This window comes from Rhopalosiphum maidis, chromosome 1 (assembly GCF_003676215.2).
Source record: "Rhopalosiphum maidis isolate BTI-1 chromosome 1, ASM367621v3, whole genome shotgun sequence".
NCBI classification, from domain to species: domain Eukaryota; kingdom Metazoa; phylum Arthropoda; class Insecta; order Hemiptera; family Aphididae; genus Rhopalosiphum; species Rhopalosiphum maidis.
In genome coordinates, this window is record NC_040877.1 from 34,348,523 (window position 1) to 34,374,609 (window position 26,087).

At 26.8% G+C, this 26,087-nt stretch overlaps 3 protein-coding genes across 4 annotated transcripts; 1 reads left to right on the plus strand and 2 right to left on the minus strand.

Moving 5' to 3' along the window:
• The first annotated feature begins 2,208 nt into the window (after positions 1 to 2,208).
• Positions 2,209 to 14,160, plus strand: LOC113548701 (putative leucine-rich repeat-containing protein DDB_G0290503). 2 transcript variants are annotated; one of them, XM_026949716.1, is made up of 30 exons: positions 2,209 to 2,485; positions 2,645 to 3,025; positions 3,088 to 3,207; positions 3,267 to 3,328; positions 3,403 to 3,779; positions 5,308 to 5,402; positions 5,477 to 5,648; positions 5,710 to 5,834; positions 5,887 to 6,054; positions 6,112 to 6,354; positions 6,429 to 6,524; positions 6,586 to 6,689; positions 6,754 to 6,946; positions 7,014 to 7,220; positions 7,281 to 7,433; positions 7,505 to 7,579; positions 7,669 to 7,905; positions 7,974 to 8,796; positions 8,877 to 8,941; positions 11,029 to 11,180; positions 11,255 to 11,399; positions 11,484 to 11,648; positions 11,722 to 11,844; positions 11,912 to 12,049; positions 12,871 to 12,972; positions 13,046 to 13,204; positions 13,280 to 13,441; positions 13,507 to 13,581; positions 13,652 to 13,872; positions 13,939 to 14,160. In XM_026949716.1, exons 2-30 carry the CDS (start codon positions 2,660 to 2,662, stop codon positions 14,081 to 14,083), a joined length of 5,268 nt encoding a protein of 1,755 aa, XP_026805517.1. In that variant the 5' UTR covers positions 2,209 to 2,485; positions 2,645 to 2,659; the 3' UTR covers positions 14,084 to 14,160. The 2 variants fall into 2 exon arrangements, with proteins under 2 accessions (XP_026805517.1, XP_026805518.1); XM_026949717.1 differs by lacking the exons at positions 2,209 to 2,485; positions 2,645 to 3,025; positions 3,088 to 3,207; positions 3,267 to 3,328; positions 5,308 to 5,402 and having other exon boundaries at positions 3,492 to 3,619; positions 3,681 to 3,779.
• A 157-nt stretch (positions 14,161 to 14,317) lies between these two features.
• Positions 14,318 to 20,842, minus strand: LOC113549511 (coiled-coil domain-containing protein 173-like). Its single transcript, XM_026950848.1, has 9 exons — positions 20,645 to 20,842; positions 20,301 to 20,495; positions 20,019 to 20,203; positions 19,830 to 19,950; positions 19,547 to 19,717; positions 17,809 to 17,930; positions 15,988 to 16,231; positions 14,529 to 14,702; positions 14,318 to 14,474 (listed from the first exon to the last, which is right to left on the minus strand). The coding sequence occupies exons 1-9, from the start codon at positions 20,840 to 20,842 to the stop codon at positions 14,367 to 14,369; spliced, it is 1,518 nt and encodes a 505-aa protein (XP_026806649.1). The 3' UTR covers positions 14,318 to 14,366.
• Positions 20,843 to 23,279: 2,437 nt separating this feature from the next.
• Positions 23,280 to 25,320, minus strand: LOC113548064 (spermidine synthase-like). Its single transcript, XM_026948723.1, has 5 exons — positions 25,016 to 25,320; positions 24,475 to 24,618; positions 24,026 to 24,393; positions 23,720 to 23,955; positions 23,280 to 23,640 (listed from the first exon to the last, which is right to left on the minus strand). Exons 2-5 carry the CDS (start codon positions 24,612 to 24,614, stop codon positions 23,494 to 23,496), a joined length of 891 nt encoding a protein of 296 aa, XP_026804524.1. The 5' UTR covers positions 24,615 to 24,618; positions 25,016 to 25,320; the 3' UTR covers positions 23,280 to 23,493.
• Between the last annotated feature and the right edge of the window lie 767 nt (positions 25,321 to 26,087).

Sequence of the window (26,087 nt, forward strand, 5' to 3'; positions counted from 1 at the left end):
TATACTATTCTACCCGTTTTACCCATATATCCATAAATCATCTCCTTCTATAAAAATTGTTTTTTTTTCGTCTGATTACTCTATTTATTTTATTATTTTTATCAATTATAAAAACCAATTATTTGAAATTATAGTGTCAACTCATTTAGTGTGTGTCTTTATGATGAAAATACTTTGATATTGAAGAATTTAAAGTAAACTTAAAGTATAGATTATTTTTTAAATGTAAAAATACTAAGCATAAAATTTAAATATATACGATTTAGTATATCTTAAATCGTGCTACCAGCCAATAAAAATGCTTTAGGTTGGACCATAAAATATAAATTAATAATCAAATTATAAAAAACAGTAAAAACATATAAATATGTATTAGCCCATAATATTTTTTTAAAAAAGAGTGCAATATCATGTACTTAACAGTTAACAATATTGTTAAGGACACTAGGACACACATCAAAAAAGAGTACTGTCCTACGAAAAAGAGTACTTATGGTTTCCATATGCCCATATATATAGGTAATAGGAATCGGAAATTAAAGAGTTTTTACAAAATGTTTATTATCTATTTCGCAATTTTTTTATTATTTTGATTTGTATTATTATTACTACTATACTATTATTATGTATTTCAAATTAATTAATAATGTAAAAATGTATAAATAACTAAATTTATATTACACATTCAGAAAAAATAAAAATTATATAATTGCATATATTTTATTATATTTATATACTAATTATGTAGGTATAGGTATATTAAAATAAAAATATGGGAAAAATATCCGAATTAAAAAATGTTTGGGGGGAAATGTCTACTACTTACTATAATGAATGTATATATCAAAATTGTATATTCATTTTTTTGAAATAATGTTTAGAGTAAAAAGAAGAAGATGATACGAATAATTAATACCTATAAGAATAAACATTTATATAATTAAACAAATTTTTTCAATGTTAAAAATAATTAGAAAAGCAATTTTTTAGTGCATTTTTTTTTATAAAATTTCTTTTATGAGTGCATTAAATCGTATTTTTTAAAGCATTTTTCTTGTTTTTTAGAGAATTTAAATCCGTTTTCTAGATATTGCTAGTTGTACTGGTACTTTAAAATGAGAAATTTAAACCACCAAATCAGTAATTTCGAGTTACATTAGGAAATATTTATCAATTCTAATTAAAAATAGCTATTTATAATAATCCATAACAAGAAGATAAAAAATATGTTTGACTATTCAACGCCACTGTAATTTGCGTTTGGCAAAATTTCATCCTTTATCCGTCTTTGCTTTTGTCTTGAAATCACTTTATTAAGTAGGTACAAATAATAATTGAGGGATGGACACTTAAGCTTATAATGCTTCTAAGCTTAGCCTATAATTCAGGCCGTATTTCTATAAACTAAACAATGGATAAATAATAATTATTAAGTTTATTAAGTAGTTTTAAATAATTTAAATAATGGTTATTAGTTATTGTTATTTGTTGTGATAAAAGCAACGAGCTACGAGTTACATATTTATGTCATTATTATTCAAGGGTGCCAACAGGGTTGGCCGGGGGGGGGGCGATATTAATTGTTTTATTACCTACTTGCATTTTGCTTTTGACTTCCCCCCCACGACTTATATTTCTGCGGGCGCCATTGTTATTATAGTAATTATATACTTATTTCAAAAGCTTTTTTTTTTGTGAATACAGAATGCCAAATCGATCAAACACCTTCGTGAGTTGAATTGCTCAGTTATTTCAACTATTCATATGAAATAAATACTACTCTATAGACTATAGAGGCAGTGGTGGATTAACAATATGCCGCCATCTCAAAATATAATATAATATGATTATTATAAATACATTTTTTTTAAGTGAGGCAAATTTATCACTCTAATCGCCTGATTACTTTGACTTTTGCTTGTAGGGTAACACGACGCTGCTATAGACTATAAAAAGAATTTATAAAAATTAGTAATACAATTGTATATTATAAGATCGTGGGTAAAATTAAAATCTAAAAACGAGTAGGCTTATCTTAATCCGTGCGAGCAAGTAAGTTATGTTTATCATAGTATATAGTGTTCCATGATGTAAATATATTCTTCCATATCTGACAGTTATACTTTTGTTATTAGCAACGGCGATAAGAGATAAAACATTTTGTTGTGTAATTTTAAAAAGTGAAACCGTGTGGACTGTGGTAATAACTAAACAAAATATTTATCAACATTTTATTTAGTGCTTTCTTTCTTCAGCTAGTGAAGTTCAAAGTCTAAGCTATTTTAATTGCCTATAGGCTATAATTCTTTGTTTTCGACGTATTATTGTTTTATATGCAATGTATTTTTTATGTTGAATGTTTATGAACTTGTATTTTATTTTTAACATACCTAACAGCTATTTCATTTTTATTATTTTATATTGTTGTACAGATGACTTATTATTAAATACATTTTATGATGACTTTTATTGACAACTAATTTGGGTAACATTATATTTAATATAATTATTAAACATTAAGTTTTAGATTGTTTTAAATAGAAAATTTATTCTAATGTAATTTGATGTTGCCATAGTGATTTTTGTTTGTATGCAACTTATATATTTTCTTGAAGCCAATGTTTTGGATAATTTTTCTTTTTAGACAAAATTACACAACATGGAATTAGAATTGGTACATGATGCTTATAAAAAAGAATTGGAACGTGTATGTGAAAAGCACCAAATCGAATTAGATGAAACTGAACAACGGCATCGAAATGAGATTCAACGTTTATGTGCTGAAAATTCTTCAGAAGTATCTAATCTTAAATCTTTATTTGAAACTGAATTGGAAAAAATTAAGAATAATCACGATCATGAGATTTGTGAATTAAAAGAACAATTTGAAAGACGTTTAAATGATCTTAAAGATTGTGATTTGGATACATTAACAAAACGAATTGAAGATGATATTACAAAAACTCAAGCAAAACATAAGAAGATAGTTTCCTATTTAGTCAATGAAATATACAAACTTAAAAAAGTAGTATTTCTTTTTAAAATTAAAATTTTTTACAAAAATATTACAATATTTTTTTATTTCAGACAATAATAAGTTCTTCATTTGATGATGTTGATCGATTTTCATCTATTGATTCTTTTGATCCAAAGCTGTTTCAAAATAATTTAAATGGACATGATGCAGATATTGAAACTTCTGACTATGTATGCTTAAATATTAATAGTTTATATCATATATTTTTATTTTATTAATTTGTTTTTAGGTATTATCCCAAGATAGTATTGATATGCAAATCAAAGATCTTGAAGACATTGTGCAAGAGAGGTAAGAAAGATACTATAATGATATTTGCTTTTATGTAATTATATAATTTTTAAATTAATAAAAATAAATTCTAGAGACGATTTGCGTTCAGTAGCAACCACCCTCCGTCAATTATCTAAATACTTATGCTCTTTTCTATTAACCAAACAAGAAGAGTTAAACAATTCAATTGTAGAGCGTATGAATGGGATGGAATGTGGTGGAATTTTAAATGGCACTGGTGATGGGTATGGCATTGAATCAACAGATAATTGTGAAAAAACTATTGATGAAATTAGAAGTCCAAGAAAAGTACATTTTGTACCAAACATTGAAGAGATTGTATCATTAATTGATGAACATTCTGTATTAGCTGACTTTACTAATACTGAGGGAACCGGTGAAGAACATAATCAATTAAAATTGAATACATGTTTGAAGAAGCTAAATGAAGAAGCTGCTGCTTTATCTGGTATGTTTGGTGTTTGTTATGAGTAGAGTTCGGATTTGAAGGCACAAGTCTTTTTTTTTAACTTAAATAATAATTATATAAAAATATGTTTTATTTAATATCCAAGATAATAAATGTATTTTTTTTTTATTTTTTTTTTACTTATAAATGCCTTTTTTGTATTTAATTTTCAATTGATCTGATAGTTTTATACATGGGATATGTATTATCGGTACAAATCAATGCATTGTCAATGTTATGTTTAAAATTGTTTTGAATGAGTTTTATTATCCGCAATATTTATCAATATTGTTAAATACTTTATCGAAATCTTAAAAATGTAGTTGTCCTAAATTTTAGATAATTTAGATAATTTTTTATGTATTAAATACGCCTCAATAACTTAGGTGTATGTAGAAAATCTTTTTCTACATATAAAAATATTTTGAGCCTAAATCGTCAACGTTTTCTGAAGACAGCTGATTAAAGTATGTGATAGGGAATTTTTTTTTTCAATACAAACTAGTTAGTCTATTTAAGTTTTTAGTAAATTTTTTGATTGCTTTTTTTGCCTTTTTTCACATTTTAAATGCATTTTATTGATTTTATTGCTTTCAAATCCGAACCCTAGTTATGGGCAATGTAGACTATTACTCAGTGTTGGGTAAGTTACTTTTTAAAAGTAACTAAGTTACGTTACAAGTTACAAAATTAAAAAGGTAACTAGATTACTTGTTAGTTACTTAAGAACAAAAGTAATGCGTTACATTACTTTTTTTTACTCATAAATAACTAGTTATAATAAAAAAAGACTATTTTAAATCAATCATATTTTATATTTATTTTATACAATAATGTATCTTCAAAATTTTGATTAGTTATATATGTTTTTTTTTTTTTTTTTGTACAAATGTCTCCAACTACACTAAAGAGCCATGAAAATGCCCTCGTAACACCGCGATATATATTCCCCAAAAACATTAAAGTATAAAAATATAATTAAATTTATAATGTAACGCGTTCTTCTGGTAAGTTACTTTTAAATAATTAACGTCATTATTCTTGCCGTTACCCAAAAATAATAGCAACGAAGTTACCATAACGTTACTGAAAATTGTAACTACGTTACAGTAACTACCCAACACTGCTATTACATGGTGTGTTTTATTAACTCATATTAATAGTATTTTGCCTGATAAATATTGGTTATGTTACTTAAGTTTTGTAAAAAAAAAAAAAAATTGTGATTGTTACCAACTTTAACTAGGTGCAATGTTTTCTGTTATTTTGTATGTATTAATGTATAATTTTACCTACAGTGCTATTTGAAATTAAGTATTATTATTATACACTGTTAATGTATATAATGTATATTGTTTAATAATCCATTTTACCCGTAATAACATACATAATATTTTATAAATATTTAACATATATTGTTTCTAAAGGGTTTAATGTTTTATATAAAAATTCAAATTCTCAGGATCCTCATAACATCAACAGTAATATTTTATTTACTTATTTTATTAAAAATTTTTTATTTTATTAGATGTAATAAACAATGAACAAAAATTACTTTGTATAAATTCAAATGACTTATGTCATAAAACATTTTTTGATAAAAAAATTGAATATTATAAAAAAGTAAGTATTTTCTCATATCAATGTTTGTATTAGTGATTAAAGTAGTTCAAAGTCATATTTATTATTTTACGTAGGAGCTCGAAAAACAAAAATCAGATTATAAAAAATTATTTATGAAAACTTCTGCGATTGAACAAGAAAATGTATCATTAAAGGAGCAGCTTGAAAAAGAAATTTCCTCTGTTAATGAAAAACAGCAATGCAGTGATATTGACAATGAAAATTTAATAATATTACAAAAAAAAGGTATTAAAACAAAATAATATTATAAAATAAATTTCTATTAAATTATAAAAATATGTTGTAGCACAAGAATTAATTAAAAATTATGATGATTGGCCTAATTTACAAATTTTATTTGATGAGTTTTCTACTGAATATAACAAAATTATTGACAACATAAAAAATGATAAAGATGATCTTGCTCAACAAGTAAGTTATTCTAAATTATCGATACTTCATAAATATTAAAAAAATTGTATAGTTAGTTGTAGCAGATAGACGTCTAAAGTCATCACAAAAGTTTATAAAAGATCAAATAGCTGAACGTGAAGTTGAAAGAGAAGAATTTGATTTTAAATTGGAGACATTAAAATGCCAATTGAAAGAACGAGAAAGAGAATCACTGGATACTGAAGATCTTAGATCACATGTATTCTCATTTTGATTCATTATTTAACTCCTAATATTAAAACTATTATTTTTTTAGACTGAACAAGTGGTGACTGAAGCTGAAGAACGCTACATTAAATTAGAGAATAGATGTTTAAGAACTGAAGAACTATTAAATACATCCAAACTTGAGATCCAATCATTAAAGAATATCATTCTTAACAAAGAAACTCGAATAGAACATTTGATTAAAAATGAAATTTCTCAAAAAAATTCTATTAATCAACTAACAAATATGTTAGAAGAGGAACAAAATAATCAACATGATATGCTTACTGAAGTAATTTTAGAACTTTGTATTTAAATATCATAATTATATTTAAATATTTTTTGTAACAATGTATTTATGAATAGTTAAATCGGTTGAAAAATTTGTTAGAAGAACAAATTCAAAGTGATTATTCTGAATTTGCTGATATTGAAATTATTATTAATAAAATTAGGTTGCAGGTGAGGAAGTCAATTCATTTAAATAGTTAATATAATTGTATTATCACTACTCTTGTTTTAGCTGAAAGATGTTGAAAAAACCATTTCTAAACGAATTAAAGATCTTGATACTTTTTGGGTTACTGAAGAATGTGGTTCACCAATGTCTGAAGATATATCTGTTGCGTAAGTTTTAGATATATTATAAGTTTTTAATTTCTTTTGTCAAATAATTTCTTTTTTCCTTTAGAGAACGATGTGAATTACCTAATAAGATAAGTATTGAGAAAAATAGTTCTCCTGCTCGTATAGTTGCAACATTAGATGATGTATTTATTAGATTACAAGAGCGTTTAAACAGACTTTTTAAATCAGAAGACGCTATTTTTAAGCATGAATCAGATCAACAAAACATAGTTAATAAACTTAATAAACAAATTAAAGTAAAACCATATTTTTTTATGTTCAGACATAATTAATAAAATATATATTAACTTTTATTTGTTTTAGAATTTAGAATCTGAAATAGATATGTTAAGAACAAGATTGGCTGAAAAGAGTGATCAATTAACTACTGCTAAAATGAAAATTGACGAACTCAGGGTATTGAAAAATGACAATGTTCATTTGGCCACCTCTCAGTTACAAGAAAAACTTCAAAATATGACTATAGAGAACAAGCAATGTTCCAAAGTTATGGAAGAACAAAATCTTGAGGTATGTACTCACACCTATTAACTAAATTATATTTATTTTTTATCTTACTAAACATTTTAGATAAAACATTTAAAAGATTCAACTAAATATTTTAAGAACATGTTATCTGCTTATGAATCAAAACTTGCTGAAAAAGAAAATATTGATCCTAATACAATAAATAATCTTGAGTCAAAAGTTGTTCATCTTGCCGAAGAAAACATAAGTTTACAAGTATTTATTATTACTGTTTGTTTATAGATATCTTAAAATAAAAATTAATATTTAATTTTTTTTTAATGAAGATTGAATTAGCTAATAAAATATCTCAAATAGAAACATTATCTACTCAGCTTAATGATATACAAAATAAAGAGTTGGTATGTAACACTAACAGTATCTTAATAATTGTATTAGTTAATTGTCTATAACAATTATAAATTTTATACTACTTTATTTTTTTTTACAGAATCAAAATATTGGGAACAAACAAAATTATAGTGTTTCTAAAAGTGTTGGGACAGACATGCACATAAGTGAAAATGAACAAATGCGTCGAGCAATTCCTAATGAATCCAATACTTTACCTTCCCTACAAATGTCTTATAATCATCAAGATGTTTCTATTCGTGAACCATCAATGTTAAATTTAAGTCTTCCCTCTCACATCACTAAAGACAATACAAATATCCACAGTTCTATATGTGTAAGAATAATATTTTATTATTAATTTAAATATCTGTTGTATTAACATTACATGATTTAATTAATTAGGAAGAATTAAAATCTGCATTAGCTAATACCAAATTGGAGTTGGAAGAAAAAAATGCTATAATAAAAGTAATGGAAAAGGATACAGAACGTATGGATCAACAACTTAAAGAATTAAAAGATTCTATAGAAATGTTGAATTTAGAAAAAATTGCTCTAGTAGATCGTAATCATACTTTAGTAGAAAATGAAATTATATTAACAGACAAGTTAAACGATGCTTTATCAAATCTTGATAAAAAGCAAGAAACATTGGCTGAACTTGAAACATTAGGTGTAAAGTTGAGAGCTGAAATTCAACCATTAGTTTATATGAAAGATATTTTGGAAAAAAAAATCTCTGCGATGAAAGATTGTAATAAAATACAATTAGAGAGGATAGAGTGTTTAGAAAACATTAATGATGAACTTTTAAATGAATGTAATCACTTAAAAAAAAATCAGAAGGATTTAGAAGAAGTTAAGTCCTTACAACAGGATAATTGGACATTAAAACACGAATTATTAAATACTGAAAAATTCAAAGAAGAAGTCACTGAAAAAATGGAGGAATTGAAAAATGAGTATGATGCGCTGAAAAGTAAAAATCTAGCTTTGATAGACGATATTGAAAATTTAAAATTGGATAAAAATCGTTTAAAAAATGAATTGGAAAAGAATGAAGAATTGCATGCTGATGAATTAGTTGGGTATCAGCATTTATTAGCTGAAGAACAGAATAAAAAACATCAAATTAATATGGAACTATTGAATACTATTGAAGAATTGACTAGTAAAGCTTCAGAACAACAACATTTGATGTCTGGTATACAAGAAAATAATGAATGTAAGCTTGTTTTGAAATTTGTTGTATTATAATGATAATACATGTAAAAATATGTAATATTTATTAAAATTTGATTTCAGTGGAAGTGACATGTTCATTTTCAGATTTTGGCTCGGAAAACTTCACATCTTACCTAAATAACCAAGTATGATATGTAACTTTTTATTTGTATATTTAAGGGATTCCATTCCGTGATTTTTTGTCTGTCTAACAGTGTTTGATTGAGAACGGTATTTTTAATATAGTGATTGAGAACATTTAATTTTTTTCGAATGCTGCCAAATTTAATTGTTTTACTTTCTTGATTTTTAATCAAATTTCTATTTTTTAACTTTTCTCCAAAACTATTATAGCTAAAAAGTTGGTTGATAGCTCATTAAAAAGGGATTATCAAGTAGATACAAAATGTGAGATTAAAAATTTTCAAAAAAATTATTTAATTTTTCACAGTTAAAAAATAGTTATTTTTTGCTAGATTTAGCATGGTAGATTACCAAAACTGGAAAACAGATTTTGTTATTTGGGATTTTGTTAGATTCACATTGGCTAGGAGAAGTGCTGTGAAGATTTTCAGAACTTTATCTTCAATCGTTAACTTACTACAAAGCTATAAAGCTGAAAAATATAAAAAAACGTCCAATAAAATGTGTTTTAATTATTTTTTTTTTTGAAGCTTTGTAGTGAATTAACTATAAAAAATAAAGTTCTGAAAATCTTCACTGCACTTTTCCTAGCCATTGTGAATCTAACAAGACCCCAAACAACAAAATCCGTTTTCTGGTTTCAAAGATCTATCTCACTAAATGAAAATGAAAATAAAATACATTATACTCGTACATACATATTACATACAATTAAATATTAATACATTTCTAAAAATTGAAAATCAAGAAAGTTTACATGCTGATCTCTGACTTCTTTATCGTTTGAATGAATATGCATCAAAATATTGTAATCGGGTTTACACAAATTTTGTTTTAAAAATAACCATTCAACATTATGTGTCTATAATTTACTATTTTTTTAAATGACAAATTAATATTAACGTATAGTAACATGGGCAATGTATTACTGAATTATATTTGAAAATGACTAACAGAATATTCACAGTCACTAATTTGTAACTAGGAGTCCATAAAGTGGTAATTTATATATACTTTTTATAAGATCATAATTATTAGCTTACAATTTTTTTCTAGTATACTTTTAATAAAAATTTCATTTATAGACATTAATTATTGTATAAAATTTATTTCAACAATACATATATGATATTATTAATATTTTTCATTATTCTTAAAATTATGAAATTTACCAAGCTTGCATCTCTAATTACTCTTATGCAATACACCTGTATTTTCTTTTTCAGTTTAATAAATACATAACACTAAATCATTCAATAGCCTAATAAATTATTTGGAGATGTTACATATCACTTTGTTCTTAATCTTATTCATTTTTGAGTAAATGGTAAATTCTTTGTGAATTTTAAGTGTTCTCAATTGTTTGACCAAAAATGTATAGCATTCTCAATTGTTTGACCAAAAATGTATAGCATTCTCAATTGTTTAATTAAATTATTATTCGTTATTATTGAGGCTCAGAAGTTGATGACCTTAAAAACATTAAAAAAATGACCATAAAAAATTAAGAATATTTGTTTTAAATTAATAAAAATATAAATTTTTTTTAAATTGTACTCTATTTTATTATAAAATTCTATGTACATTTATCAAAGCTTACAAATTACTCAAAACATGATATAAAAATGACAAAAAAAGTCTTTAAAAATAAAATATAAAATTTTTTGGCATTTCAAAAATAGAAGAAAATGTAGGTATAATTTTATTCACTACTACACAACAATGACAATTGTAATCGATGAGATAAAATCAGTTAGGTATTAATCTTAGTTTGTGGTGATTTCAAAGTTTTAAGTAAGTTATTGGCATAATGGTCGACAAGAAACGATAAGAAGTGAACTAATGTAAAATGAGTATTAATGACCTATAAAGTAATAAACACCGAAATATTCTAAATAAAAATTTGTTATTCAGATTCACATGCTAATTAAACACATTTGTGACCAGGAATACATCGTCTAAAAAGTTCCAAAAAAAATAGCAAAACACATCAACTTCCGAGCCCTAGTTATAATTTAAACACCTCACAACTGCCATATGATGTAGAATAAATAAAAATAACAAAAGTGTATATTTTGAATTAATTTAGCCCAGAGATAACATAAAAACTCTTGAAATTGATCTTGAAAATGAACTAAAAAAAACTTCTGAATACCAAATAAATATTCAGAACAAAGATGCTGAAATAGAACATTTGATTAATTTAAAAAAAATTCAAGAAGTAAAAATTGCTGATTACATGTAAGAAAAATTTAATAATATATACTATACAAGTATACAACTACAAGTAGGTATTTCAATAATTATTTTTGTAGGCATAGAATACAACTTGAATTGAATAAAAATACCGAACTCGAATTAAATGTGTCAAAATTGGAAAATCATATTAAAGAATTAGAAAACAAGATTGAAATATTCAAAGCCAAAGAACTACATCAAGCAAATGATAATTTGGTAGAGGTAATATTTTTGTTTAGCTGTAAATTATATTATAATTTTATATAATACATAATATTTATTAATTATGTACATAACCTTCTTTAGAAACTAGAGAATGATTTAGTAAAAGTATTGGATACAAATGAAATGTTAGATAAAGAATTAACTAGAATTTTAGACATTAAAGAAGAAACAGACCAACACTTAATTGAAGCTTATAAAAAAATTGCTGAACTTGAAACCCATAAAAACCAAATTTCACTTTTATTGGTATTTATTTAAACTTACATTTATAAAACTGTTGCTATTTACAAAATATTTTTGTTTTATCAATAATATTTAGGAACAACTAGAAAGTAAAAATCTAATGATTGAGGCATTTAAACATCAACTTGATAATGCTGAAAGTGTTATAAAAGATCAACAAGTAAGAGCTGATGAAGATAAGCAATTATTTGAGTTACAGGTAATAAAAAAGAATTAACATTATTTACTTTAATATACTTATTTATGAAAATCATTTTAATTTATAGCTTTTAGACTTGCAAAAGGAACTGAAGGAAAGTAAACAAAAGTACCAAGAAATAATAAATGATTTTGAAATTATGAAGAACTATGTAATTAAAAAAGAAAAAATAACTGATGGTATACATTTGGTTTCTGAAAAGAATGTAAGTATTGTTCTTATTTAAAAATTAATTAACCGTGGAACTCCAATACACTAAATAATTACTTATCCTAGTAGATCTACTGATATCCATATTTCATTAATGAAAATATATTTTTTTGATTGGATCAGGTTATAGAATTAATAGTATGGTTTTATTTTACTTAATTTAAAACCCATCTAATACCTTACAATTAATTATATCATATTTAACATGTTTGAAAAGTTGTAATTTAAATATCCATAGTCCAAAAAAATATTAATCAAAATAGAAACAACTATATACTAATTATTGATTATTCTGGGTATATTAAATCCATGGACATTTATTTTTATTATTTATCTATCTGTATTAATATTTTTATTTACCTAAACAGGTTTTTTTTTTTTTTTTTAATTTGACGTAATCAATTTATGTAACTAACTAATGTATAAATCTAAAACCTAAAAATTATTTTATTTAATATTCAAATACATGAATATTCTGTCTTGAATAAGAGTAACCTAATACAACCACTGATTTTCTTCTGGTTGAGTTAGAACCACACCCTCTATACTTGCCGCATGTTAAGAGCATGACCAAGTGGCAGCTGATTCTGCATCTGTTATGCGTAGTCAAAACTCATGGTGTGCTGGAATAAGTTGTTTTAGATAGGCGACTGATATGCTCCTAATGTATAATGAATATAAGCTATTCAGTTGTCTTCTGCATTCAAATTCTGACAATTGACTGCACTTCATGGACATTAACCACACCCATTATCACAGAATTTTGAGACTTTAAGTTAATCATTACAAAATATTTAAGAAAAATTTTAATTTTAGGATAATTTGGAATTAAAACTGATCAATGCCGAAAAAACTGCAATTGAATGGCAGAAAAAATATAATGAGTTGCTAAATGAAAATAGTGATATAAAAAATAAAGTAACATCAACATTTAAATTTAATTAATTGTTATTGTTATTTAATAAAACATTAATTTTCATTTATTTATTAGTTTGAAAGTCTGGATGCTGAATGCAGTCATTTGCAAAACAAAATTACAGAGTTGCAGAACAAGCTTACGCTGAGTGATCATTATAAAAATAGATTAAAGATTGATATTCAAGATATAGCTATACCTGCAGACTTGGAGCTAAAACACTCAAAATTGATTGTAATAATTTATTTCATATATTTATTTATTTATTTATTTATTTATTGACTTGCATGATATTTGTAAATAATATAGCTCAATTTGGAAACTGAAAATGTATCACTAACAAAAAAACTAACAGAGACTAGAGAAAAGTACAATAAATGTAGGGCTCATCTGGAGGACATAAAGACTATGTTAACCAGTCAAAATTTAAAAAATATTGTTCAGGAAAATGTAGAACTTTGCAATACAAGAGTAAGAGTACATTGATACGTTGTAATATGTGTTGTATAATTTTGATTTATTTTTAATTTTTTTAGGATAAATTACAAAACGAAATTAAAGATTTAAAATGTTGTAATCAAGATTTAAATAGAAAATTATTGGAAAAAAAAGTAAGTAGCTATTTTATAAAATGTTTTATTTTATAAAAATAATTCTATAAACTGTATTTATGTACTGTAGAGCGAAAACCGTTGGCCTGTAGTAGTTGATAATCAGCAGATTTCACGAGTAGAATCTCTTTACCATTCATTAGTTTGGCAAAAGATGTATCTAGTAAAATTGGCCAGAGGCAAAGACAAGTTACTAAGGTTTATTATTCAAGAATGGCCTGACTTAGATAATAGTATCGTCAAAACAATGATGCAAAGAATATGTGCCAAGAGAAAGATGTCCAAGTTCAAGTGAATTCAAAAACAATTTTTGTTTGTATTTATTTAAAGTATATTGATCCGATTATTTTTTTCTAGAATTGTAGCTATTAGTCTAATAGCAATTCACCGTATGAGACTGATAGCTATGAAATACATACAACCCAGAATTGATCTCACGCAGTCTCAACTCGATCTAACACATTATAATTTACCAAAAAAAATGCCATGGATTAAGTGTTAAACAATAAAACAATGATTCCCATCTGATGCCATTATAATTAGTAGATTTATATGGATACATATAATTTTATATTAATATTTTATACATTAATCATTTTTAAGTATTTAGTATTTAGTATTTTTAAGTGTAATTTGTAATACATATACCTTCATTGTGATATTTGTATATTTTAACTAGTTATTAATATTTTTAAAAGAAAAGACTTGAAAAATGTGCCTTCTATTTAATGTTTTATATATATTTTTACAATTGGTATTTTTCAATACATATTTTTTTTTATTCATTATTTAATATGGTGTATGATTCTTGATGTATAGATTGGACCTTTTGGAGTTTTTTTTGATATCTTATTGTCTTTATCCATGCACAAGTTATTTTTTTCTAGATAATCCTAAAAATTGAATATTTTTTTTTTAACATATTTCAAATATCTATTAATACTGACTTTCATTGTTTTTAGTAGTGGCATGACTGGATTGCCAACTAATTTCTTTTTCTCAATCACATTTTTAGCATACTCGAGGAATTCTTCATCTTCTCTGTGCCATTGGCGTTCAAATGCTTTGTGACGATCTATATCAGCCTGTCTATTGGCCAATAATGTGATCCTTTTATCATTCTACTCCAAAACAACAATAAAAATATAGTTATCACATTGTTTAAGTTATTAAAGAAAAAAAAAACTCAATCAATTTTTTTTAAAATCTACAGTGAAACCTCCCTTAACACCACTTAATAACGGATATTTTTTGGGGAATGGGGACATTTTCACTACTTTTCTAGAAGAAAACCTCTAAATAACAGACACTTTTATGGAATTTTAATTATTTCCATGTTCTATTGTAGCTTTGTGGAACTAGAAAATGTATTAACATACGAAATGACTTCGCGTCTGAATACAAAACAATCTAAAGTAACTGATTTTTTTAATATATTTTAATTTTAATATTATCATTTTTTTTTTTATCTTTTTACCTTTGCATTTTTAAAATACATAAAAATAATTAAAATAAAAATAAATTAAATTTATTATGTACCTATGTATATGTATAAATAACTTTAAATAAATAAATCAATTTTTTATTTCTCTAATATTATATTTCTCCCTCTAAATATCGGATTCGGCGGTCTCCAAATAACGGACAAAATGTCAGCAAACAAGTGTGTCCGGTATTTAGAGGTTACACTGTATAAGTAATACAGTATTACATACTATTACTACGATTTTATTTTTACTTAAATCTTATTAAACATTTTTATAAAATAAAAAATTATTAAAATATTTATGATAAATTTTATATAACTAAAATTAAGGACTATTGCCTATTTGTAAGTTGTATTTAAATATAAAAAATTAAGTGTTGGACTCGATTCAATATATATATATAAGAAAACTTTGCTGATTTGTTATTATTTGATAGGTAATCATTCAATATTTTTGGAATTTGGAGTCTATTAGGTAAAGTTGGTGAGCCAAGTTCCTGAACGTGAATAATATTAAAAAAATGTTGCCGCGAATGCCGCCTTGATGGTACCAGTCGGTACATCTACAAATAAAAACTATTCAGTTTGTCTATGGATTTACCAAGTTTAGGGGCTCGGAATTCTCTACCAAAATTCATAAATAGTCTAACAAAATCATTGACCAAAAATGCAAAATATAGCAAAGTTTTGATACTAGACATAGCATGTGTCAATGCCAACTTGATAGATATTTTGTAAACGTTATATAACTTAGGTACCATATAATATATATATATATATTAAGCTTGGTTCACGAAAAAGAGAGGTATGAAAACGCAACGTTACAATAATGGCTAAACTAGCATATTATATAAAAAAATAAAACATAAAAAGTTGAAAAGAAAGAAAAATAAAGTAAGATCATTAACAAAAATACTCACACATTGTTTATCGAGCTGTTCCCGAAACTGTTTAGCGTTTTTCATTTGTATTTGCCCACGCAGGTCTACATACTCAGTCAACAACTTTTTTTCGCGCTCGCGTCTGTTCATCTCAGATTGAAGGTCCTGTTCCAATCGCTCTCGTCGCCTACAGATCTCCTCTTCCCATAGTTGGTTGCCGATCTTTACATGTTCTATTCTCCTATTGGCCAGCTCTCTCTTTTTGCGATCACCTTCTCGATACCTGCAGTTGGTGGACGATGAGTACCAAAAACAAAAAAACTGATTGTATAGGTGGATAGCTGCATTTGGAAAAAGATGTCTAAACCTACCTATCATATTTAGATAAAACTAATAATTTTAAATGGTAGGTATAATAGAACGAGTCTTAAAATGTTGTATACACGTGAATTAAAAATAGATTTTCTTGGGAAGGTATAGTTTACCTATTTACAATTCGTGAAAACCTGCAACCACCTCAAGGTAAGAAAATGTTCTTATAAATAGATTGCAAGAAATTATTGATACTATATGGCTTAATATAATAATTTGAACTTATTGAAATTTGTTAATAATGATTATTGCAAAAATGATTAAATAGGATCTTAATAAAATCAGATGTACTGTGTATATCATACACTGGTGACAGGTACTATACTATGCTGTAGTGGTGTTCTCAGGAATTTTAAATGGGGGGGACTCTGAAAATGTACTAGAATACAAAAGTGGGGGCTCTACCCCCACACCCCCCGTAGTCAAACTAATTTTAAATGTTGTACTATTTAAAAAAATTATATTTTCATTAGCATCACATCATAAAAAGATCTTCTTTATAGATCTTACATTAAGATGGCTATAAAATAATTTGACAGATTTCAGGTTTCTTTTAGAGTACATTTTTAATATAGGAAAATCATAATTTACTGGTGGTATCCATAAGTTATTTAAAACCATAAAAAATGTTATGTACATTAAGTAACTTAAATTAAATTACACAGGTTTTTAATTTATTTAATTTTTTTAAATAAAAATTTTTAAAATAATATGTTATTAAACTTATCAGTGACAAATGCACTCACTATGTTTTTTTCAATATCAGACAAGCTTCGATTTATAAAGAAACTTATATCATTTATTGGTCCAACTTCAACAGGTGCATTACATTCTAACATGTCTAACTAAAATAAAGAAAAGCAAAGCAAAAAGAAAAACATCTATAATTAAAGCACTATTTCATCTATTCTGCAGTAAATGCGGTTAAAGCAAATGGCTATAATGTGATATCTAAATTTAAATGTAAAAAGTACTTAGCTATCCATATACGGATACTAGTTTATTTAGTATATAGTATATAGAACGCCAGTGGCATAAACTGGGTGCTGCATTTGCAGCACTTACACCACCACATCTTAAATGTGGTGGTGCAAAGGTATGTTTTGCACCACCAGAAGGCAGAAAATCATTGAAATATATAATAATATATAAACAGATACAAAATTGTAAATTTTGTGCATGTAATAGGCATTATCAAAATTATTATTCTATCTATATTCTAAAGTAGTAAAATCAAAAATATGGGTTCAAACCCTATGCCCCCCCCCCGTGAGTACGCCACTGCTAGGCTGAAGGAAATTGTAAAATATACAGAATTTATGTGTCGTGCATAGTATTGTATTTGTGCATAAAAGCAATGAATAATTGAAATTATCTTCCAATACTGCTATATATGGCAGAGGAACATAAAATGAATGCGTTGATGGAAGATTATTTTCCATATTTGTTTGGACTTGCAGCGCATGCTGTTGCACGACATTTTCTAACCGTTTTTCCTGCATTTCTATGGCGTCCTGCACGTCAGATTCTGCCCACCCATTTTGCTTTGTTGGCCAAGCTGCCGATCTCATCCTCATCTCCTCTAGCGCCAATTGTTTAACTTCTGCCAACTGTCCAAACAGAATAAAATCAAACTTTAGTTAATGGTAATTATTGTTCATATTATTGTTTGTAAACAGTTACGTAGAATAACATAAAACATACCTACGTGTTAATTAGAGCCCGAAAAGGAAAATTTTGATTTGTATAATAAAATATATAATTAGACATTTATAAAGAGAGTGTAAGAAGATTATATTGTATATAGGCGACAGAGATGATATATAACATTAAGTTCGTCTGTATACGTATTACGTATAGTAGTCTCCTGTAGTCCTGTCTCATTATGTATATTTGAACATAATACGCTTATACGCTATACCTACCTACGTATAGATGCTTCTAGATTCTTTCATTCGAAAAACGTCGCATTTAAATATGATCATTGATCAGTTTTGTGGCTCGAGGCCCGTGGATGCTGCTGGTGGAGGTGCAGCTTAATACCCCAAGTCGTAGGTATAACAAATTGTTAAATTATATAATAAAATAAAACATATAATACACATATTATTACTTTAAAACTTAAAATTTTATCTATCAAAGTATCTTAAACATAGTATAATAATTAGAGCACGGATTTTAAAGTAATAAAAAACTAAAAAAAAGCACTAAAGCTTTCTAAATCTTTCAAAAAAGCTTTAAAAAAAGCATTAAAAATAGGTTTTTAAAAAAAAGTTATCATAAAAAAAGTATAAAAATTATTTATTAGTTTATAAAAATTATTTAAAAAAAATGGTATTATAATAATCTTATTTACAAGCCTGCTTCTCCGAGTTTAATAATAAAAAATAATAAAAATTAACATTTTAAATACGTTTATTTAGAACATTTTTTGAAAAAATGCCCAAAATGCCCATAAAAGCCCAAAAATCCCAAAAAATCATAAATATACAAAAAACGCAAAAAAAGCAAAATAAAATGTCGTGCATAGTAGTATAGTAGTATAAATCGAATTTTTAGCTGACATAACTTCGTTTTAGAACAATAGAAAAAAAGGCAAATGCCTTCAAAATTCGTACTCTACTAATGAGTAATGGTTGCTATAGTTGCAGGTCGCAGCACAAAATATAAATGAAAATATGAAATATATAAGTATAGATACAATGTCACGGACGACGTTGCCGGTCGTCCAAAACCCGCGTATAAAATCGCAGTTTAAACGTACCCTCGCTCTCGTAGGTACGCGATTGCAGCACCTACGCTTATAAATTATAATCTACCTACTATCAGAAAGCTCGGACGGTCGGACAACACTATCGGTCGTCCAAACCATAGACTTAAAAACTAGTTTATATGTCTATGGTCCAAACACTCCAAACGCTGTTCATCGTATGTGCAATGTGCATGCGTAGTTACCCATATCTGAGCGAAACAAATTTAATGTTCGCAAATGAGAAAATGTATTATAAGTTATAACCTAGTCACGTTATATTATAATATTCAAAAATTGCAGTTTAAATAAAAATTATTTTTTAAAAAGGTAGAAGTAAGTACCTATACAATTAATTTTCTTAATTCCATTTATTTTTTTAGAGGTTGCGACCGTCCCGTCGTTCAAGCCACGAGCTTTAACCACTGGATATAGTCGACTACAATATATCATCTTAATACGATAATACATAATTACTTCTATTTCTTTTAGTCTCCGCGCTCTAGCTAAAGTCTTTTTTGTCTCTGCCATGATGGTAGTGACCATTTCCTCTTCCCATTCTACCGTCTCGCGGACGTCGTCTTGTTTGGTTATCATTGTGCGGTTGTCCGCTATATCCTTTTGCAATTTTTCCTTCGCTACCCGTGCCTAAAATATAAGTCACCAGTACACCGGTAAAAAATATTATTGTAAACAATTCACATAGACATTCGATGAAAAATTGTAATAATATAACATCTTATTAATGCTTAGTTCACACCTCGGCAGCGGCCTTTTCTCGAGCTTCCTCGATTTCTTCGGCGATTTTTTGTAATTCTACCTTACCAGACTCCCGGGACGCAATCTGTTCTTCGTTTCTCTTATCCCCACGATCCTTCAGCCTGCAATTTATTTACATATTGTTAATTTTACTATGAGACTCGGTCAATAGCCTGCCAAATTACATAACTCTTTTAACAAAATTTTGGCTTTTGATTTTTTTAGTTCACTGCTTTTTTGTTTTTCGTCCGCTCGGTGTTTTCTGTACCGTTCCGCTTCCTTATTTTGTTCTTGAGCCGTCTCGAAATCCTTACGCATCCTTTTCTCTCTCTCAGCCGCGTTAAACTTAAGTTGTATAGCCCTCTCTTTAAACACCTGAAAAATCGAGGCGATCACTAGCATACAATGCAATTATGCCTACGCTACGTTTGGTTTTAGTAATACGGTAATGATCATCAAGCATTATAATAACTTCAGAATGTAGCAAAGCTCTATAGAATGTTTTCGTCGCATCTCTTTCTTCAAATTTTAATTTGCACGCTTTCTCGATGATCCTGTTCCTAGCGTCTAGTGCTTCTCTCTTCATCTCCTCATCCCTCTGCTGCCGTTTAACTTCCAATTCAGAAAGTGCCTTTCGTTTTTGTTCCAAAAGTTTTTTGGTTTTGTTCTATATACACGCATTAATGTTATTTTAAATACATAGCCATTGGTCTTAATATCAATATAGTATATTAGCATGTAGTGTGTACTTGGCATAGCTGCTAGTCGCTATACATCTATATTATTGAAAATATTGAACCATCACTTTTGACTAACCAGTTCTGTGTTGTCCCAACCATCTACCATTTTTTTTGACGTTTCTCGACGCATTTCTTTCAGTCGTTTGCTGGCCTCTACCGATTCCTCCTCGTCCATTTTTTTTGTTAAAATTTTTCCTAATCTTTTCCATTCTTTGTTGGATATTAAAAGCGCACGATTACTAGGATTTCGGTGTCCGACATAAACAATTTCCATATTTAGGCTGATGAGAATAATAAAGAATGTTGGCATAAAAGTACTTTTATATCGAAAAAGTTTGTTGCCTATGGCGTTAGAACTGTTGGAAGTACAAAAAGAATTCATTGATTGTTTAGGTACACTTTTGGTTGTCATTGACAACAAACAAAATATATTTAAAATAATCTTGAGTTAAATAGTTATCGAAATGAATCATATTCTATGCTAGACTAGAATTCATGTTCTTGAATATTTATGCATAACTATATATAAGTATGATATAAGTAAGAGTCTATGTCTCATAGCTGTAACTTGCATGTAGGCATATGTATAGTCTTTTAGCCTTTAGGTATGTTAGTTCGTTGAAGATATGCCACATAAATAATTAAGATTTGAATTCATTCCATACATATTGGTTATTTATTCTCTTAAAACTAAGTCATAAAATAAATAAATATCAAATTAAATTAATTTAAACACAATACATAGGTAATCATTGTATCAACAAATTAATAATTTTGTCAATTTATAATTACTAATAGGTAGGTAGATATCAAGTATTTACTGTAAGAATAGGTACTCAAATACGACGGTTTGCATTTAGGCGAATTTGTAAAAATTGCACTGTGTTTGGGAAATTTTGCATAATACGTTTGTCCATTTGGGTGTGTTATTTTAAAATATTTTAATGCGGTGTTATAGTAAAGTAGGTAACTACAATGCTGCCTAGTCTAAACTCAATAGTACCTATAAGTCTATATTACTAAGTACCTACCTACTCCGAAGTAGTTCAGTATCCTATTGTAAAATAAAAATTGCTCGACAAAATGGAACCCCAATAAAAATATATAGGTAATATCAAGAAAACCAAAAATGTATTTGGGATAGGTGATTAAAATACTTTGAGTGGTTGGCGTCAATTTAAAAACAATGGGACAGATCTGCTGTTCTATAAATGTATTGTTTTATTATATAAATATAAGTATCATAAAAATACCTAATATAATCATATATTTTATAAACAGTGGCATACCTATAGAATATTTTTTTTGGGCTCTTACCCTGTTATTTGGGCCATCCATTTTTTTACTTACTACAACCACTTTATATGATCATATTCATAAAACAATTACCTATATCAGTGCCTAATCATTTTAATTTTTACTTTATGTGAATATTTTTGAATAGATTCACTTATTGTAATTTGTAACTAATAAAATAGGTAATAATACGAGAATAATAATTATGTTTCATAGGTACTTGTTTTTATACCTATTTCATTACAATCACAACTAACTTTTTGTTGTAATTCAAAATAAGTACCTATTAATCATAGTTCATAGAAACTTGAAACATTCTACTGTTAGTTAAATTATTATTTTCTAAAGAGTACTCAATTAATTGACTCATGGGCCTTGGTATAGAGGCTAGAACTTATAAGTTATGAGTACGTAATATCAGTAATACAATTGACTTAATTATTTTGGTCAAAGTTAGAACTGTTAGAAGGATCTAATAGTATACACAATACAATTTATATTTTTATAGAATATAGAAGTTAAATAATTTACTACCTCAAACTCACTATTATTTACAGTTTAAAGTCTTACACTCATCTATTGCTTTTATCTGTGGCCAGATCTCTAAAAACAATTGGTTAAATATTTCACCGGGGAATAGTAACATAAATCACTAAACAGATAATTTAACAGGGAAGTTAAAATTTGATGATAAATAATAGCAAACAAAACTTTTAAATAAAAGGTTATTACTAAATAATATTTAATATTAAAATTTGTTTTCAACTAAGAATAGCACAGTTGTATATTAATATATCATAATATTACACAAATAAAAACAATAAAATTATTTTCTATTATTTTAATTTCTCGATCATAATCATTTATTTTATTTGTTTTAATAATATTCTTTTATTGTAAAAATTGAATGTCACAGTACATTTTTCATTAAAATTTGTTTTTAACAATTTTCAAAATAAGTTAATCTTAAAAATGTTTTTAAGATGCGTAAATATTTGAATTGAAACTGCATACATAGAATATTATAGCAAAAAAGCAAGTACAATTATTATATAATAAAATATAATTTAAAATATTATAAGGAATATTTATCTTTTTTCAATAAACAAGTCATTTATCATAAGTCTGGTAAGATTGTTACATAGTTTAGAGAAATATTGATCATGAATATCAAATTTTTATACTAAATATTGTCAACTTACTGATGCCTGGTAAAACATTTTAATGTAAGACTTGATGATGGGGTGATAACAAGCAAGTACATGTGATATAACAATGACTAACAAAATAATGAAAAATTTAAACTATTATAACATTTATAACACATAAAATAAAATTTCAACTTTTTATTTTTTATTATTATCCATTTTGTAATTCAATATTATTAATACTAACCTATGAGAATCAATTAATTTAATAATACATAGTTAAGATTGATCACATGTAGTTAGGACATAAAATAGAATAACATGCAATTAAACGTACTAAAATCTACAATTTAATACAATTTGTTGAGTAATAAATATTAAATTATTTTAAATAGGTAATTTAATTGCGAATCTAACAATATGGTGACATTGGACAAAATTATGCCCATAAATGTGGTAATACTGAAAGAATATAATAATATTAACAATTAAGATGTGGAATAGCCATACGAGCAAATCTAGGAATACTAAATGAAGCAGAATGTACATCTGGAGAATAATGCTTTAGTTTATACTTATTAAGTTCTTCTAGTGTGAAGCTATATGCTGGTACTCTGAAGTTTACTAGCTGAAATAACATGAGAAATAAACAATGATTCAATTAATAAATAATAATATACCAAATATTATGGGTAATTATTTCTAACCTCATTGTCTGTAGCTAAAATGAAACTGATGTTTCCAGTCGGGTAAGATGGGATAGATATAGTGGCTAGAGAAACCTTTTTAAAGTTTGCTGAACAATCTTTGGACAATCTGATCATTGTATCCTGATCTTCTTTAATCCAAATTGATCCGACTTGGGAACATATAATACCACCAGGTCTTAAAGATCTTTTCAGTGACTCAATATAAGTTTTCTGAAATAATGACTCATTTGGACCTTGAACAAATTAATTTAAATAATATCATAACTTATTAAAATAAAATTTTTATTCTCTAAAAGTACTTACCAACGGGGTCTGAAGAGTCTGTAATGATGACATCAAACTGTTGGATATTGTTTTTCATAAACTCAAACCCATCTTCAATATGCAGTGTCACCTTATTGTGTTTAAAACCACAAGCCATAAATGGTAAATATTGTTCTGAAAGTTTCACTACTCGTTCATCAATTTCAACAACATCAACACTAAGAACTTTTGGATGTTTTACAGCTTCACGTGCAACACCTCCATCACCACCACCTACCACCAAAACTCTTTCTGGATTAGGATGGCTACAAAGGGGCAAGAAACTTATCATCTCTTGGTATGTAAACTCATCAAATTCTGTGCATTGAATTATATTATCCAAAATTAAAGCTTTTCCAAATGATTTGCTGTCAAAAAAATGAAGTAAATACGTTCATCAATAGTTTTGAATTTTAAACAATCTGCCATGTAACCACACAAATACTTACGTTTGCAATACCATGATATCTTGGTACGGGGATTTTTCTTTATGAAGTACTTCTTCTACTTGCAATGAAAGTCCAGCACCTGGCCATGTATCGGACTCAGTGAACCAACCTTGTTGTAAGTGATCCATTGTCTTGATCATAAATCTAACACAAAATGTTTAGTAAACGTTAAACAAATTCAGTGGCGTGGTAAACAATGTTTATCTAATGCAATTGCTTAGCAGTTGAAGTTTATGTTGAGCTTAAAAATTAAAATTTGTGTGAATGAAAATATAGTTAATTAACACAATATATTTTTTTATATTAAATTGTTGATGGCCTATGAAAATTCTAAACTACCATACATTTTTAGATTATAAATTTTGTTGTAGGGGGTATAGTGGGTGGGTCATTGTTTAAATACTTTACTGAGGGTTTTAAATATGCTCGCCACGCCACTGAACCTATTATAAGAAAATATTTTCTTTTTAAACATATTGATAAGTTATGAATAGTTTTTAACATTGGTACAACAATTAAAATAATTAATAAATATATTTACTTCGTCGATTTATTTGTATTTATTTTATGTTTATATTTTGTTTTAATTAAAATTAAAATTTCTTCAAACGTCTTCTGATCTGTGTTTATGATCGGCAACTGAATAACGATAGCGAATTGATCTAAATGTCACGAGTCATTAAGTCCGATCATCAAGAGCAAATATATTAAACATTATAAATTGAGAACTATATGAACATTAATGACTGTTGAGCACTTTAGCCGAACAATTATTATTTATTGTTCATTAGTCCTAAGTACTATTTATTTTTCAAATCATTCGCGAATTGCGATGTTGATTGTTCAAATAACATGTGTTTTTTTTAAATTGTTTATCGTATTGATAACGGTTTCATAGGGCATTACTTGTTATCATAATCGTACTTTAGTATGCTTCTATGTTGTATGATTCACAATTCACGGATTATTGATTACCACGGGCTCAAGGTGGATATATATCCATCTTGCGCGGGCTATTACTCAATTACTGTTAATCACGGACTGATCATCGGCCCATGAACATATTATATACTATTATATGACGTTATATGATCGCGGCTATAGTAATAATTATAGTCTATTCTATAGAATCTATAGTAGGTATCAGTGCCGTATCCAGGGGGAGGGGCTTTTGGGCTTAAGCCCACCCTGAAATCTTTTATTTTAAATAGTATGTGTATATATATGTTTTTAAATTATTTCCTATTTTCCTATAAAGTTAAGTACGAATGTTTAAGCCCCCCCCCCCGAAAAAAAATCCTGGGTACGGTTAGGCACTGGTAGGTATAATAGATTATCTACAGCTATTAGCCGTGCTATTAATAGTATACTTATATAGTATAGCATCAATCTTTTTGAGGCTGAGTACCCCACGGTAAACGGTCTAAAAGTCTGGGGACAAAAAGTCCGGGTTCAATTTTTATAGTCGGACAAAAAGTCCGATATATTTTATATAATTAATATTTATTTTAAAAATTTAAAAATGTTTGTAGACATTATATATTATGGTAATATGGTAATCGGAATAAAAATCCACGGGGAAAAAAATCGCTGGAAAAAAACCACCGACGAAG